This window comes from Xiphophorus couchianus, chromosome 2, assembly GCF_001444195.1.
Source record: "Xiphophorus couchianus chromosome 2, X_couchianus-1.0, whole genome shotgun sequence".
NCBI lineage: Eukaryota > Metazoa > Chordata > Actinopteri > Cyprinodontiformes > Poeciliidae > Xiphophorus > Xiphophorus couchianus.
Genome location: NC_040229.1, coordinates 4,342,564 through 4,357,115, shown reverse-complemented (window position 1 = coordinate 4,357,115; position 14,552 = coordinate 4,342,564). Strand labels below are relative to the sequence as shown.

Sequence of the window (14,552 nt, the reverse complement as noted above, 5' to 3'; positions counted from 1 at the left end):
GGCACCACTGAGACTCTCCCCCTTTGCAAAGGCTGAAGTGATACTACTCTCTATGTGGTTCTTTATATGTAGAGGTTAAAATACCCATCAAGTAATAGCTTCTGCAGTGTGCGCAGAGCATAGCAAAAACAAAGAACGGTTCTCAGGGAGGCTCCAGTCCTATCGTTAATAGTGAAGAACCGTTCAGAAGAATCAGATCGTTTGTGAACGTCACATCACCAAATAGCAAATAGCATCTCTCATGGTCACAGCATCGTGGCACGACGCTGTGACCATGAGAGATGAAGAGTTTCCCTGGTGCTTTGTTTTCTTTTCTGGTGAAGTTCTGGCCGTGTGAAGGTGGAACTGCAGCAGTTATTGCTGCAGCTGGAGCGTCTGCAGTCCAATTCGTGGCATGATGTGGAAATGTTACAGTTAGGTTACACCTGCTAGTTGTATTGCTATATGTTTATTTTAAGTTCTGTATATTCCCACCAAGTTAAAGCTGTTTGGGTTTCATGCACAAGGTTGGACGTTGTTTTTCTCAGCTGCATGGGAACCAGTCTGATTCCCAGGCTTTGGATCCTTTGTACAAAACTCATGTGTTGTCTCTGCCTGGCAGAGCTTTCCGTTTCAGACTTGCTTCATTACTGATTGTCCTGTGACTCTCTGAGTTGTGCACAATTCATGAATAAACCTGATAGAGTGATTTTACCTGAACAGTGCTTGGAAATAGTTTTTTTCCACAACATGGGATCGTCCTCACCTCCTGCTCCCGGTGGTACTGCTTGCTCATCTCCCTCTGGGTCACGTCCCAGGCCACCTGGTACCACTCGAACAGCTCCTCCAGCGACCCGGCAGCCAGGTCGAACTGCACACTGTCCTGCTCCTTGTGCTGCAGCGTCAGGACATGCGGCTTCCTGTATTTACCGTTCTTCACTGCAGACAGACAGACAGACTGCTGACCTGCTGGACAGGAAGCTCGCCTCCGTCTGAGGGCGTGAATACTTTGAGCACAGTTATTAGGCGAAGGTCATCAAAACATTCAACTAAATAAAGTCGACTTTATTCACTGACCTTCCGACTGAACTCGATGCACAATCCTTCTGCCTTCACATTTCATCAGAAGCTAAACTAAGTCAAAGGTCACTTACTGTTCTGGATGTTGTACATGGAGATCTCCACAATTCCCTTACAGAGTTCCCCCAGAGGGTTGTCTTCCATCTCCTGTGGGTCACATCACAACGTGTTCAGTGATGATGGCGCCTCAGAGGCCACCACGGCGCCTCAAAGGCCACCGCGACGCGGCGCATCAGAGGCGACACTGCGACTCAAGAGCCGACACGGTAACTCAAGAGGCGACGCGGCGACTCAAGAAGCGACGTGGCGACTCAGAACGGACCGTGACATCCCACTGCAACATAGCTCGGGTCTGACCTGAGCCTTGGCGTCAGTCTGTGCTGAATTGGACACTTCCTCCACGTAATTGGCAGGGAAGAAGAGCTGCAGTCGCCCTCCGTAGTCGCCTTTCCACCTGGAGGAACGAGAGCAACGTGAACTGCTGACTGAACCGGACTGGGTCACAGGCCCGTGGGGAAGTTGGAGCTTACCATCCGTCCACTTCCTTGGACACGTTATGAATCATCGCTCCTTTAGTGAAGCTCAGCTCGTCGGGTCGCTTGGCCTGGTAGCTGTACAAAGCCCGTACAGTATTCTGGGGCTGAAACACAAAAGCTGATTAATCAACTGCTGCAATGAAAAGCCACGGAGAAAAATCAGAAAAGGCGTTTGCCCACCAGCGACGGCTCGATCTCATTGGGCTTCACGTATGTCTCCATGTATATGGAAGAGCAGTTCTCGTTCTGTGAGCCATGAGAACCTGTTAGTATTCATAGTTCCTGAAGCGCTCCGCTCTCACTCGCTCCGGTCTCTCTCACTCGCTCAGAAACTCACTGCGCTGAAGCGCTCCACCAGCTCCGGCGTCACTGGGTAACGCAGCTTGATCTTGCGATACAGCGGCTTCTTCTTGAAGTAGTTCACCAGCTCCACCAGAGACTCGAACTCCGTGGTGGTTCCCAGCAGGTAGACGCTGCCCTCCTTCTGGATCCGGCAGTGCTTCACCTTCCCATCGCCTCTGCAGGACGGAGAACAGTGAGACTCTGAATCTGAGGGCCGATCTGTTGCACGCTCTCTGGTTTGGTCTTTTAAAACGTTTCTCCTCCTTTTTTAGCTGCAAATAGCCGTTTGCCATGGCAGCAAGGTGTTTAAATCTCTAAAGTTCAAATAATACTGAAGCTGTGACAGGAGTCAGAGAGGAGAGGCTCTCTGGACTGCTGACGGGCCGGACCTCTAGCTTCTCTCAGAGCGACTGTACAGACATCCGGGCCAGACTCAGAGGATCTCTAGATGAAAACGAAGTTCAGGTTGGTTGTTGTACCTGAAGGTGATGGCGAAGGAGTCTGGTTCTCCTTCCCTCTGTCGGATCAGGAACGCTCCGTCTCTGGGGATCCTGAGCAGGTAATCCTCCGCTTGGCCTCTGCTCAGGTTGCTGTAGAACCATCTGCGGAGCACAGAACCAGCCGTCACCGCTCCACTCACAGCTGCTGCTGAAAACCTGGACAGGACGTCCAGACCTGATGCTGGCTGACAGAACGCAGATCTGGTTTCTGGTTCAGACACTTCCCAGAATCAGAACCAGAAAAATAAGGAATATTTCAAACGCAGCCTCGTTTCCCTGGAATAATTCACCTCGGTTACCACGGAGACGTTCAAACTCCACGCAAGACAAATGTCTGACTTCCTGCTGCTGTGATCGTTCATAACAGATCGTTCTGTTTTATTCTGAAGAACGTTGCTGTTGGCTATTATGATATCAAACATACAGCATTTTCTACTGTGACCCACAGATTGGGTGCCCCTCCCCCACCTGTTGCTGCAACCATGAACAGTTCAGATTCTTCTGTTACCAACATTTATCTGCTGATCAGGAAGCCATTTCAACAAACACTGCTGCTCTGAAATTAAACTGTTTTTCAAACCAAATCAGGTTCCACGCCTCATTTTCATATCTGCAGCCAACAGATGTTTACAGGCAGATGTTCTGAGCTCACAGCTGGATCTTTGTTTAAACCTCTGTGGTTCACTAAAACCAGAACAACCAGCCACAGCAGCTGGCCGGCTGCCACAACTCCAACTGGGCCAACTGGGACTAAACAGAATCAGATATCGCTGTCTGATCATAGAAATACCAAACTGATGCTCTTAATCTTATTTAGCATGTTTAAAACAACGCAGAGGGCAGATTTGTTCATGTGAATGAAAACTTTTCTGAAAGCGGCCAGGTGTGTACGATATTGGTTTTTAATGATGTGCTTGTTCTGAGCAAGAGCCGGCTGCGTGTGACGAGGCGTCAGCCTGCTGTCTGTTAACTTGGAACTGTTGAATGTAAATGCTGCAATTTGGGAAAACGATGCGATTTCATGTGAAACGCTGCGGCGCCGCTGGACCAACCGCTCCTGCAGGTGAGGGTCCGGCTTGGGCACGGCTTCGGTGAGGCGCAGCTCGAAGTCCTGGCAGCGCAGCGGGTTTTCCCGGTAGTGCTCGATCAGAGAGTAGACGCTGGGGAAGTGCAGGTTGGGGGTCAGGAAGAAGTAGGCGTAGCCTCCGTCTGTGCTGGAGCGGATCCGGCAGTGCTGCACTCTGCCGGTGCGCCTGCAGACACATGGCCGGCGCGTCGTTACAGAGGAAAGCGCAGCAGCGAGTCACGGATCAGACTCCGACCGTACCAGAAGGAGAGGGTGAAGTCGGTGACGTATCTGTCGCTCTGTCGGACCAGGAAGGTCCCGTCCTGTCCCCCGGTTTCTGCGCAGTAGTCGTGGATCAGGCGCTCCGCCATCAGCCGGCCCTCCTGGATGCGGCCGTGAAACCAGGGCTCCGAACAGTGCAGGTCCTGGTACTGACAAACCAAACCACCAACATTCACCTGAGAAAATATCTCTGGAAATCATTCAGTGGCCAGCAGAGAGAAATCAGTCGTGATTAACAAGGACTAAAAGAGTTTTAGTTGGACTGAATCAGAAAAGGTACAGAGCTGCACGGCTGCTGTTTGTAAAGTCATTTAGTCTGGAAAACTAGAAAAAACATGGGCTTCTTTTATTAAAGTTCTATTTTCACCAAACTAAATATTCATTTAGCAAGCTAAATATTTAGTTTATCAACTCAACTAAATGTTTAGCTTGCTAACTAAATACTTAGTTTGAAGCTAACATTAATGAACAATGTGGTGAAAATACAACTTCAGGAAATTAACCCCTATTTGTGTTGTCTTATTAAAGGCTAAATATCGAATTATTGCTGTTAATTTCTGACTGAGTAACTTTACAAACTGCAGCCTATCGAGCCGAAGGATCTTTGGAATAAAAACTATGAAGAACCGTTTGGACATTTTTCTGTTTCTACGTGATGAACTTTCCTGGAATCGGCTGTTTACCTTCCGGGGATCTTCGTCTTCCTCCTCACACTCCTCTGCGTAGTACAGCTTGTCGTCAGAGATCACACAGTAGTGGCGGTTCCAGCGCTGAGGAAAACGCACATTCGCATTTTCACACACCAAGCAGAAAATGAGGCCTTGCAGAGAAATCCTGTTGATTTATTTATAGTTCTGCCGTTTGCACAAAAACAACTGGAGAGAAGAATTATAGGAAAAGTTCCGTTGGAATGAGAAACGAAACTTCATCCGGCTAATCTGAAGCTGCTAATCTGAAGCTGCTAATCTGAAGCTGCTAATCTGAAGCTGCTAATCTGAAACTGCTAATCTGAAGCTGCTAATCTGAAACTGCTAATCTGAAGCTGCTAATCTGAAGCTGCTAATCTGAAACTGCTAATCTGAAGCTGCTAATCTGAAGCTGCTAATCTGAAACTGCTAATCTGATGCTGTTAATCTGAAGCTGCTAATTTCATGCTGCTGTGATCTTAACGATGGCTCTCATCAAAATATTTATTGGTTTCTCCAATAGTGACTGTACGATGTTTTTTATGGCATTTTATTTTTGTGTATTTATAACGTAAAGCATTTGAGCTGCAGTGCTGCTGAAATGTGTTATTCTAATAAACTTGATTGGTGGATTGGTGGATCAGCAGAGCATCTGAAGCGTCCCAGCAGGGGGCCCTACCTGGTCCACCGGGTCCCAGATGTCCAGGTCTCCCTGCTTCTGCCCCTTCCTGAAGTCCTTGGCTGTGGCTCCGCCCTCCATGTTCACCTTTTTGTGCTGCGAGAGGGAGAGAGAGCAGATTTTCCTGATAGCGCTCCGTCCATGGTTCATGGCCCCGCTCCCAGCTCAGGCGGCTGGCTCCGCCCCCTACCTTCAGGATGATCTTGCCCCTCAGCTGCGTGGGCGAGGGCAGCTGCTCGGCCAACTGCTCCACCGGCTCGGCCAGCAGCTTATCTCCGAAGACGTCCTTGAAGATGCGCGCCATCTGGCGCTGCTGCTCGATGGGGCAGTGCTCCTCAATGGACAGGATGAGCGGGAAGCTGAGGAGCAGAGGAAGGTCAGGTGTTTGGCTCCGCCCCCTCCTCCAGGCTCAGATCGTTACGATTCTCACTCTGAGGCGATGAAGGCGTGGTCGTTTATGGCTTTCACCACGTCTTCGAACTTGATCTTAGTGGTTCTGGTCCAGCCATGGTAGATGATCGGTTCTCCTGGACCTTCCCAGCAGTCCACTGTGAACCAAACACATCTGGGTCACCTGCTGCCTGAGGTGCACCAACACACCTGAAGAACTCTTGAATCGCGGCATTCACATTCGACGCAGCGGCAACCCCAGCGGAGGCAGCGGACGTACGCCTCGGTGGACGACTCGCTGAGGAGCTGGTCACCTGTCAGGTACCTGCAACAGATCGCACCGCATCATGCACACCTGGCTCTGAGCAACAACCAATAGCAGTCGGTTCAGAAAATTCAACTGGAAAAACAAATGAACCGGCCAAAAATGAAAAGGAAGCAGAAATCATCAGCGTTCCGTCTGCTGACGTTCATAACAGAGACGGCGAGGCCCGCAGCATCACTACAGCAGAACCCAACAGACCCAACTCCAGGTCGGTTGGTCTGGTTCTGTCGGACCCAGAGCCTCCTCCCACCGTCTACCTGGCGCTCAGGTGAACTCACGTGTTGTGTGAGGAGCTGATCCAGTAGTGGGACAGCGGGTTGTTCATGTCCAGGTTGTTGATTTCAGAGAACTTTTCATCCCAAATTGAGTTTTCCTTGGAAAACAGGAAACTCAGGAACTGAAGGTGGAGAGACAGCAGAGGAAACGTTCAGTCTTCATGGGTCTGAGGTCCAAACGGGCCAACGTTCTGGAGAAACGGGTCAAACACCTCGCTGACGGTAAACTCAGGGTCGTTAGTTTTTCTCATGGTGTCATCGATGAAAATGGTCATCAGCTCTCTGACCTGGTTCAGATCGTTGGCCCACGGCTCCTAAAGCAGAACCAGAAATAACCAGAACCAGAACCAGTCACGTCCAGCAGAGACCTTCTACTCTGAGGAATATCGGCTCTGACTCTGTTTCTAACTCTGTGACTGCAGATGTGCTTCTGACCGGCTGCTAACTAGTTAGCTCCAGTCTAAATAGTTAGCTATGAGCTAATATGCTAGTGAAATATTCATTTTGGATCAAAATATTGGAATGTTATGTTCAGTTGATAAAGCAAACGACACCAAATATGAAGCTTCTGGAATAAAAGATCCATGTTTTTGGTAGGTTTGTATAAATTACTGTTAGTAACGCTCTACTGTTACATGAACTCTCTAGTTTGTCATTATTGTGAGGTTTTCAGGCATTGCTGATACATCCAGCCTTGTTACGTTTCTCTATAATGACTCAAACGTTGAATATTTTTCATTTTTGGTTCATCACTTCTTCCTGATTCCAGGTGTGTTTTTGCTGCTCGTCAGTTAAACACGCCTGAGTCTCACCTTCTGGTCATAAATGAGGAATCGTTGGAAATCATGCAGCAGCACGGCTGAAGCGTCCGGTTTGTCCGTGTTCCTGCAGGTTGGAGAAGCAAACAGGGTTAGAGCAGCGATGTGCTGCAGCAGGTGGTGCAGCAGCAGGTGGTGCAGCAGAGCGGACCACTCACCCCAGGATGAAGGAACAGGCTTCCCGTTTGAACTCGTCCAGGATCTGAACGCAGAAGGAAGAGAGCGGTTAACGGTCTGCGCTGCCGCCATGAGGCGTTGGCGGCGCCGAGCCTCACCTCGTTCTGCTCGAACATCATCAGGTTATAAAACTTATGAAACTGCTCAAAGTCAAGGCGGTCCTTCTTCACTCCCACTTCCTGCAACAGCAGAGCACAGAAGCCTTCAGCGCTCCGACCCGACGCCGTCCGTCTGGACCGGTTCGGCTCGGAGACCCGCTTTCAGCCTCAGAGAAACTTCAGAACCATCAGACCTGCAGCTTGTCCTTCAGAGTGCGAGAGCAGGGAACCTTGTAGTTCAGCAGCGGCAGCAACGCCTTCAGCTCCTTCACAGAGAGGCTGCAGAGACAGAACCGGGTCAGAACAGAACCTCTGTATGGTTCTGTGAGGTTCTGCTGGTGCTGCTACAGATCCACAGTGAATTTACATATTAGCTAAACATTTAGCTCTGAGCTAACGTGGGAAGCTAGACAGTTAGCTTGGACACTAAATATTTATGGAGCTAATTATTCATTTTGAGATGGTGACATTTTGAATGAATGAATGAATGAATGAATGATTGCTGCTCGTCATAAGGTAAATTAGCGCCACCTGCTGGGACGCTGCCCAGACCTGCACATAGAAAACAGATAAAGAATCTTTTATGTTGATTTCTCTTGACATTAATATAAGTGCGTGCCGCACTTTTCAGCTCTTTTGTTGCTTAACGCCGAGTGTTTTTCCTTCTGCTCTGCTTGGTGTTGGTTTGTCACAGAACGTCCCAGTAGAACCAGCAGGGTGAGTTTGGACCTTCAGGGTTCTGGTCTAGTTAAAGGGTGAAGTGGGGTCCTACCTGTTTTTCTTGGTCTGGTTGACAGAATACATCTGCTTCCTGAGCCAGCTGGAGGGAGAGCAGACAGACGTGATGAAGCAGCAGCGGGGGAAGCCCTGAGCGGATCAGAACCGGGCCTACCTCTCGATCAGAACCGGGGTCGGCGCTGCCAGCGTCTCTTCTCTCAGCAGCTCCAGCCCAGTCAGCCATTTCTGAGCCTCGTCCACCGAATCCGCTGCAAACACGAGCGAAGCCGTTAGTCCAGTTAGCTGTAACTCAGGCAACAACAGGAAACGCATCACAACCTCATCGCTCCTGAAACAGGAAACGCATCACAACATCCCATCAGAGATCAAAGAAATATGCAAATGATTTATGGAAATGTATTCAAATGTCCACCGGGGGCAGCGCTGCTCACTTCCCGCTTCCCTTCTTCTTTTTCATGGTTTAATTGATGAGCAGCCATAGATGTCATCCATTAATATGAGTCACTCTGCTGTGGTGAAAATGTGTTCAAGGTCATCTGTTCTGAAATTAGTTAAATTTCACTTTTAGGGTAGGAAACACACACAACAGGAAGTATTAAATAAAATGAAATTAAGTACACCCTTCACTCTTTGACAGATGTTTGGAAGAAGGAAAGTCTGGCTGAGGCAGGAAGGAGCTCCAGTAGCAGTCAGTGTTGCAACAAAGCAGAAGACTGTTGCTCTTAGCATGTTAGCATGGGTGTACCGATGCTGCATGGATGCAACATGATGACATCAGCTGTTAGCAGCTCTGCTAATCCGCCTCCTTTACTTTTGCTGCTGTTTTTTAAATCTGTCTGGTCGTTGGGGATATGATCCTTCACTGTTATGATGGATGGGATTTGGGGTCAAAGTTCACCGATGCTTTGAGATGCTAATCAGCTGCTTTGGTTAAAAAAGCAAAACTTTACATAACTGACCAAAAATAATAAGGAACAAAAATCACAGCTCAAAGGGTGTACTTAGTTTTTCAATGTGTTTGGCAGCCAGAATGAAATCAGCTGAAAGGACAAGTAGAACGGCGTTCGGTACCGACCCAGTTCAGCAGAACTTTGACCTGAATAGTGAGAAGAAAGGCAGTGCTCACCTCCCAGGCTGAGGGTGTTGAGGACGAACTGGGAGCCGTAGAAGATGGTGAAGCAGGTGTTGTCGTTGTGTTTGTCCTTCCCGTCTTTGAAGCGCTCAAAGTCTTTGGAGTTTCTTCCTGGACGGACTTCCCTGATCTCAGACAGGTCCACTGGAACAGAACAAACGGGTCAGACTTTACCGGACCTTACTGGACACAACCCTTAACGTCCCACACAGCAGGCCACACTTAGCTCCTCCTGCTGGTCATTGCAACAAACGAAATGAATGACATTAAAGCGAAAGCATTTCTGAGAAGTGAAGCTGAGGGAGCGTCCTGATGTCAGACAGGAAACCGGCGGCTGGAGGAGGGCCAGAGCTGTTACCATGGTGATTTACCCAGAGTTGACCTCAATTCAGGTTGAACCGATTCAGAGTTTAATAACCCCTTAATAACCCCTTCAAAGAGTCGTTCTGGGTGGTGATGCTGTGGGTAGGAAGAATCTCCAGTAGCAGTCAGTCTCACAACGTATCTTTAGTTTTAATGGAATAAAATTTGGTTTTCTTACAGGAGATGAAGAGTTAAATTATGATATTTAACCCTCTGGCCAAGTTTTTTTTCTCAAATACTGCTTTCTAAAAATCACCTCCATTTTTAAAGTGAAATAATTTTATTTTAGAGAGTGCATAAACGTTGCAACATCACAAAAGCCCAGTCTTTATACCAACATGTTAATATCTTGATTTAAGATTTGAAATTTGTCTTGCATTTGTGACATTTTGTTTTACTTTCCTCAATTACTTTGTGACTATTCCTTTTTGTCTCTTTTTTCTGCTCAGTTTATCAAATCACACTTTTTTATTACTAATGTGCCTTGTCGAGCTATTTTCTTTAAATTTTCTATGAAGATGGGAAAAACAACAAAACATCACATGCAGAAATGAATTGTGGGTAATGCACTTCGCCAACGTTGTAAAAATGCGGACTTCCCGGAAGGGCGGAAACAAAATGGGCGGGGCGAATGTGGGACACACGGCGACCTTTAACCTTCAACATGAACGGCATCCGAAGGAAAAACCGGAGGGGGGAGAGGATTTGGACCGGACCGGACCAAAGTTCTTCTGATGGTCGCTTTGGTGTTGGAAAGCGTCCACACTGAAATCAGGTCGGGTTTGTTTAGTAGCATGAAGGATGAGGCAGACAATCGGTCTGATCTGATCGATCTGATCTGATTGATCTGTTCTGATGTGATCGATCTGATCCGATCCGATCAAGTCAGAGCTGCTGGAGTTCTGCAGTGGTTTCTCCAGCTGGAATCTCCTCATGCAGGCTGCAGGTCTCTGAACCTCCACCAGCAGCTTGTCATGAAGGATCTCAATGTAATTCTCTACTTTGACTCAGTTTGTTACAGTTAGCTCATACCTTGTTTAGCTCTTTTACATTTTAGGTTTTAAGGCTGGTTTATTTCAGTGATTTTCTCCCAGAAGCCTCTGCTGGTTCTGGTTCCTCTCTGTGGATGAATAATGGCGGCCGTATACTCACGGACTCCGTCGGTTTTATCCGCGGTGCGCGTCCAGGCCACCTGCCGGGTCTCCATGATGACCTGCACGGTGAGCCGCTCCGCCTTCTGCCGGAACACCGTCATGACCACGCCCATCTCCAGGTCCCGCTTGATCACGATCTTCCTGTACTCCGTCATCTCGCCCTGCGGGCCGGAACGGGCCATGGCTGCAGCTGGACAGGAAGCAGGCGCTGAGCTTCATCACCAATATTACGTCATCATCATCATCATGCTCTAACACAGCAGTGAGCTCAGCTTCGTCGCCATCATAGATTATTGATGAATAATCAATAGTGAGCAGCTTCTAGAGGATTCTTTAGAATCTATTGGGAGCTTCCAGTCCAGCTTCATGGACCTGATGGACGTTTGGACCTGTTGGACGTCTTGTGTGGTTAATGTTTAGCAGTTTGTTGAGTTTTTATTACGTCATAAATCTGCAGTTTTGTTGGCTTTCCCACAGTAAAACCTTCAGCTGTAAAGAGAGACGACAGCAGTCCATTAATGAGGACAAGATGCTAATAAAGTCGTTCTAAAGTCTCAGTAAGCCCCCAGTAAAACCAGTTGATAATGAGCTGGTTTTAAATAAATGAATAAAGTAAAGTAAAGAGGAAGCAGCCGATCAGATCCTGGAATATTTCATCATGAATTTGCTTCCATCACTGTTTCATTTCACAGGATTGAATCATGTTTTCTCCTTTTTGTGGATCATCTCTGCTTTTCATTTGAAACAGAAAGTTTATTAATCCCCAGAGGAACCAGTTTGAACCACCATCACTCCCAGTCAGACATCCTGGAGATGTTTTCAGAAATCAGCCAGAAGTTCAGAGCTCTCATGTGAGCTGACTAAATATCATTTCTATGACAAATCTCACAGTTCTGTTGGTTCTACATCCAAAGACAAACTATTTGAATTTGCCCCATTCATTTTCTTACTCTACAAATTTAAACTTCCTGTTTCCTGAGAACATGGAGCAAAAATAAAGCTTTGGACGGATCTGCAGAAATAAAACCCGCTTCAGACGTCTAGTTCCCTTTCAGACAATAAAGTTCTTCAGAATCGCTTGAAGCATTTCCATAATTTCAGGAAGCAGAGCGGCGTTAACATGTAACAGAGCGGATAGTGTTCAGCTGCCAGAAACAGCAACGTTGTGTAACCAGCAGCTACTTCCTCTGCTGATCCGATTCACCAGCAGCTTCTCTCCAACAACCGCTTCACCTCTGACCTCCTGGAAAACCCCCCCCAGGGGATTTTTAGTTCTTTTCTAGAATTGTCTATGACAAAGGAGTAAATTAGACCAGGAAGACGGAGGATCGATTAAATGCCAAAGAGTGTTTTCTAGTTATTACAGATTTCTCAGCAACTGAAGCGGCTACAGAACTCAGGTTGAAGAGCAGAACTGGGTTCGGACCAGAGAGGTTCTGCTAGGACCATCAGGCCTCGTCTCAGCCAATCGGCAAGGAGAAAACGAGACCCTGCAGCCTCTACTTCCTGCTTCCTGTTGGTCCATCAGGAAACAGGAAATGGATTCTTCCTCTGTGGCGCGTTAAGCTGTGTGTGTTGCTCCTGATGCTCCCTGTTTGCGTGTGTGTGTGTGTGTGTGTGTGTGTGTGTGTTGGGATCAAGGGTGTGGAGATTTTACACACATCTGAAGCGTCACATTAGAAAAGGTTGATGGAAACAGGAAAGTTCAGAGTTTCTCAATTTCATAAAAAAACTTTTTCGTTCACTTCAGGTGGCTTCTGACTCTTCTGAAAAGAATTAGCATGCTAATGTGCTAACAGGCTAACTGGAGATTGAAACACATTTACCAAAGTTCTGACGTAACAGACGCTGAATGTGAGCCTTACCAGAGGAACCAAACTGAGGAAAGTGCAAAACTCCAGAATGGACGGACACTCTGGCTACAGGAAGTAGACGTCTAGCTAGCAACATCTACTTCCTGTTTACTACAGCCATGCTTAGCAACAACATCTGGTAAAGTAACAGCAGACCAGCTGATTTGCTCCAAACCAGGAAACGGAAACAGAAACACGCCTAATGCACATTTTCTCTTTGTTTGTTGCAACATTTGAAGGGTTTGCACATAATGATGGAGGAATGTAGCCGCCGTTCTGCGGCGTCAGGCCGGGTGTGACGTCACGGTCTTCGGGGGTCATCTCTTCCTGGGTCAGAGATGCTCCACAGCATCAGGATGTGCTGCAGGTTCAGGGGCGTTGCTGTGGAGACAGGGAAGCTCCGGGTTCAGCTCGTCTCTAACTGCTTTTCCTCCGGGTTTGTCCAGATTTAGCCCCATCCAGCTTCTTCCCCACAGCATGATGCTGCCACCACCATGTTTCACTGTGCTCAGAGTGATTTGCTCTCAGTTTCCTTCCACCTCACAGCTCTGATCTACTTTGTGCACAAAGTCCCAATAAAACACATTAAAGTTTCCAAATGAACTGAGCAAAATGAGCAAAACCAATCAATAAATCAATAAGTCGTCATATTTCCTGACATCGTATTCTCAGAGCCAGCAGGCCGTCAGTGGAAAAACTGCTGAAGATAGAAATTAGAGGCTTTCTTCTGTCTCCATGGATACGAAATGTAAATGAGAGAAGTCAGATATAAACTGATTTTAATATTTAACCGGCTGCAGCTTTTCCCTCTGAACGCTTTAATAACCCCACATTCATGTGTTCATATTATGATGAACGCATGATACCAGCAGCACCCGGTTTATTGTCGGGAACCGAGAGGCGCTGAGTGAAGCCCGGCTCACATGGTTGGAGTCCCGGCCTGGTGACCTTTGCCCCCTCTCTCATTACTAATTCACTATCAAATTAAGGCCACAGAGACAATAACAGTTTACATAGAAACCCGGTCAGGGTTCATTTAAGACCCGATCGGGTTTATTGGACCCGATCCATCGCTGGGAATCGTGTTCTCTTCCTGGGTTTTCTGCTTTTGTTGGGATGAAACCCAGAAGTTTCTGCTGGAACCGACCCGGGTCAGAGCCACCTGCAGAGTGTTGCCGGGTAAATTACTATCGGTCCAGGTTAATATTCAACTCCTCCTTAAAGGGCCAGTCCCTCTAATTCATTTCCTCATTCTGAGGCGGCGGCAGCACGCCACCAGAACTCCGACCCGTCCAGGACCACAGTGCAGCTCTGGATCAGAACCATCTCCACTGCCACCAGAAAGTATTCACACCCCTGGTATGAATAATTTTATACCAGGAAGGCGCTCTCTCTCTCTTTTTCTTTCTCTCTCTCTCTTTCTAGCTCTTTCTGGGTGAAGCAGAGATGGAGGCAGCGCATCGACCCGAAGGTCCAAATCTACTCGGAGAAAAACTCAAACACTTCAGATAGAAGAAAAAAAAACAATTTCATGTCCAAAAATCGTTTATAAGAGTTTCAATATTTTCTCTATATTCAGATTTTGTGATCTATTGTTTGGAAAACACGAAGAAGGATTTTAAAGATTTCAAATTACAAAAGAAAATAGTAACGCAAAGTGGTTTTGATAAGTAACTGCAGTCTGAGTGCTGGATTTGAAAAAGCAAGGCGTTACATTTCTGGTTACGTAACCAGTAACCCCAGTAACCCACCAGCAGCTTCACTGGAACAGGTGAGGAAGAGCTGCAGGTACAGGCAGAGAGCGTTGCCTAGCAACCAGGACTCTTTCTGGTTCAGGCTCTCTGTGGATCAGCGGTTCTGATCCGTTCAGAATCTGATCAGCCGAAGAATGGATCAGCCGATCAATAACTTGAGTCTGTTTAGCCTGACTAGTCGAGCTCAGATCTGATCTTCATCGTGATCCCAGTTCTGTTGGCTGGAAGTGACCGAACCCAAACAGAACCCCCTGACAGTCAGAACCGCCACTGACCTCTGACCCCAGATTGGAAAACATTTGAACTCGAAGATGACGGCTGCAAC

The 14,552-nt window shown here is 47.5% G+C and overlaps 1 protein-coding gene and 1 long non-coding RNA gene across 2 annotated transcripts in view; one reads left to right on the top strand and one right to left on the bottom strand.

Moving 5' to 3' along the window:
- The window catches only part of plcg2 (phospholipase C, gamma 2), a 69,547-nt gene that overhangs the window by 53,451 nt on the left and 1,544 nt on the right, over window positions 1–14,552 (bottom strand). Inside the window, exons 2-25 of the mRNA XM_028005673.1 lie at window positions 10,619–10,810; window positions 9,098–9,247; window positions 8,126–8,219; window positions 8,006–8,053; window positions 7,428–7,512; window positions 7,234–7,314; window positions 7,117–7,160; window positions 6,953–7,025; window positions 6,353–6,454; window positions 6,144–6,262; window positions 5,780–5,865; window positions 5,581–5,698; window positions 5,341–5,509; window positions 5,151–5,246; window positions 4,469–4,555; window positions 3,765–3,934; window positions 3,490–3,690; window positions 2,417–2,539; window positions 1,933–2,113; window positions 1,776–1,841; window positions 1,590–1,699; window positions 1,417–1,513; window positions 1,134–1,206; window positions 746–918 (exon numbers count right to left, since the gene is read on the bottom strand). Coding sequence (XP_027861474.1) covers window positions 746–918; window positions 1,134–1,206; window positions 1,417–1,513; window positions 1,590–1,699; window positions 1,776–1,841; window positions 1,933–2,113; window positions 2,417–2,539; window positions 3,490–3,690; window positions 3,765–3,934; window positions 4,469–4,555; window positions 5,151–5,246; window positions 5,341–5,509; window positions 5,581–5,698; window positions 5,780–5,865; window positions 6,144–6,262; window positions 6,353–6,454; window positions 6,953–7,025; window positions 7,117–7,160; window positions 7,234–7,314; window positions 7,428–7,512; window positions 8,006–8,053; window positions 8,126–8,219; window positions 9,098–9,247; window positions 10,619–10,802 — 2,730 coding nt within the window. The 5' untranslated portion in view covers window positions 10,803–10,810. The remainder of the gene's footprint in view (window positions 1–745; window positions 919–1,133; window positions 1,207–1,416; window positions 1,514–1,589; window positions 1,700–1,775; window positions 1,842–1,932; window positions 2,114–2,416; window positions 2,540–3,489; window positions 3,691–3,764; window positions 3,935–4,468; window positions 4,556–5,150; window positions 5,247–5,340; window positions 5,510–5,580; window positions 5,699–5,779; window positions 5,866–6,143; window positions 6,263–6,352; window positions 6,455–6,952; window positions 7,026–7,116; window positions 7,161–7,233; window positions 7,315–7,427; window positions 7,513–8,005; window positions 8,054–8,125; window positions 8,220–9,097; window positions 9,248–10,618; window positions 10,811–14,552) is intronic.
- LOC114137588 (uncharacterized) lies at window positions 8,227–14,423 on the top strand. Its single transcript, XR_003594033.1, has 3 exons — window positions 8,227–8,792; window positions 9,405–9,409; window positions 14,411–14,423. It is a non-coding gene; the product is annotated as an uncharacterized LOC114137588 (long non-coding RNA).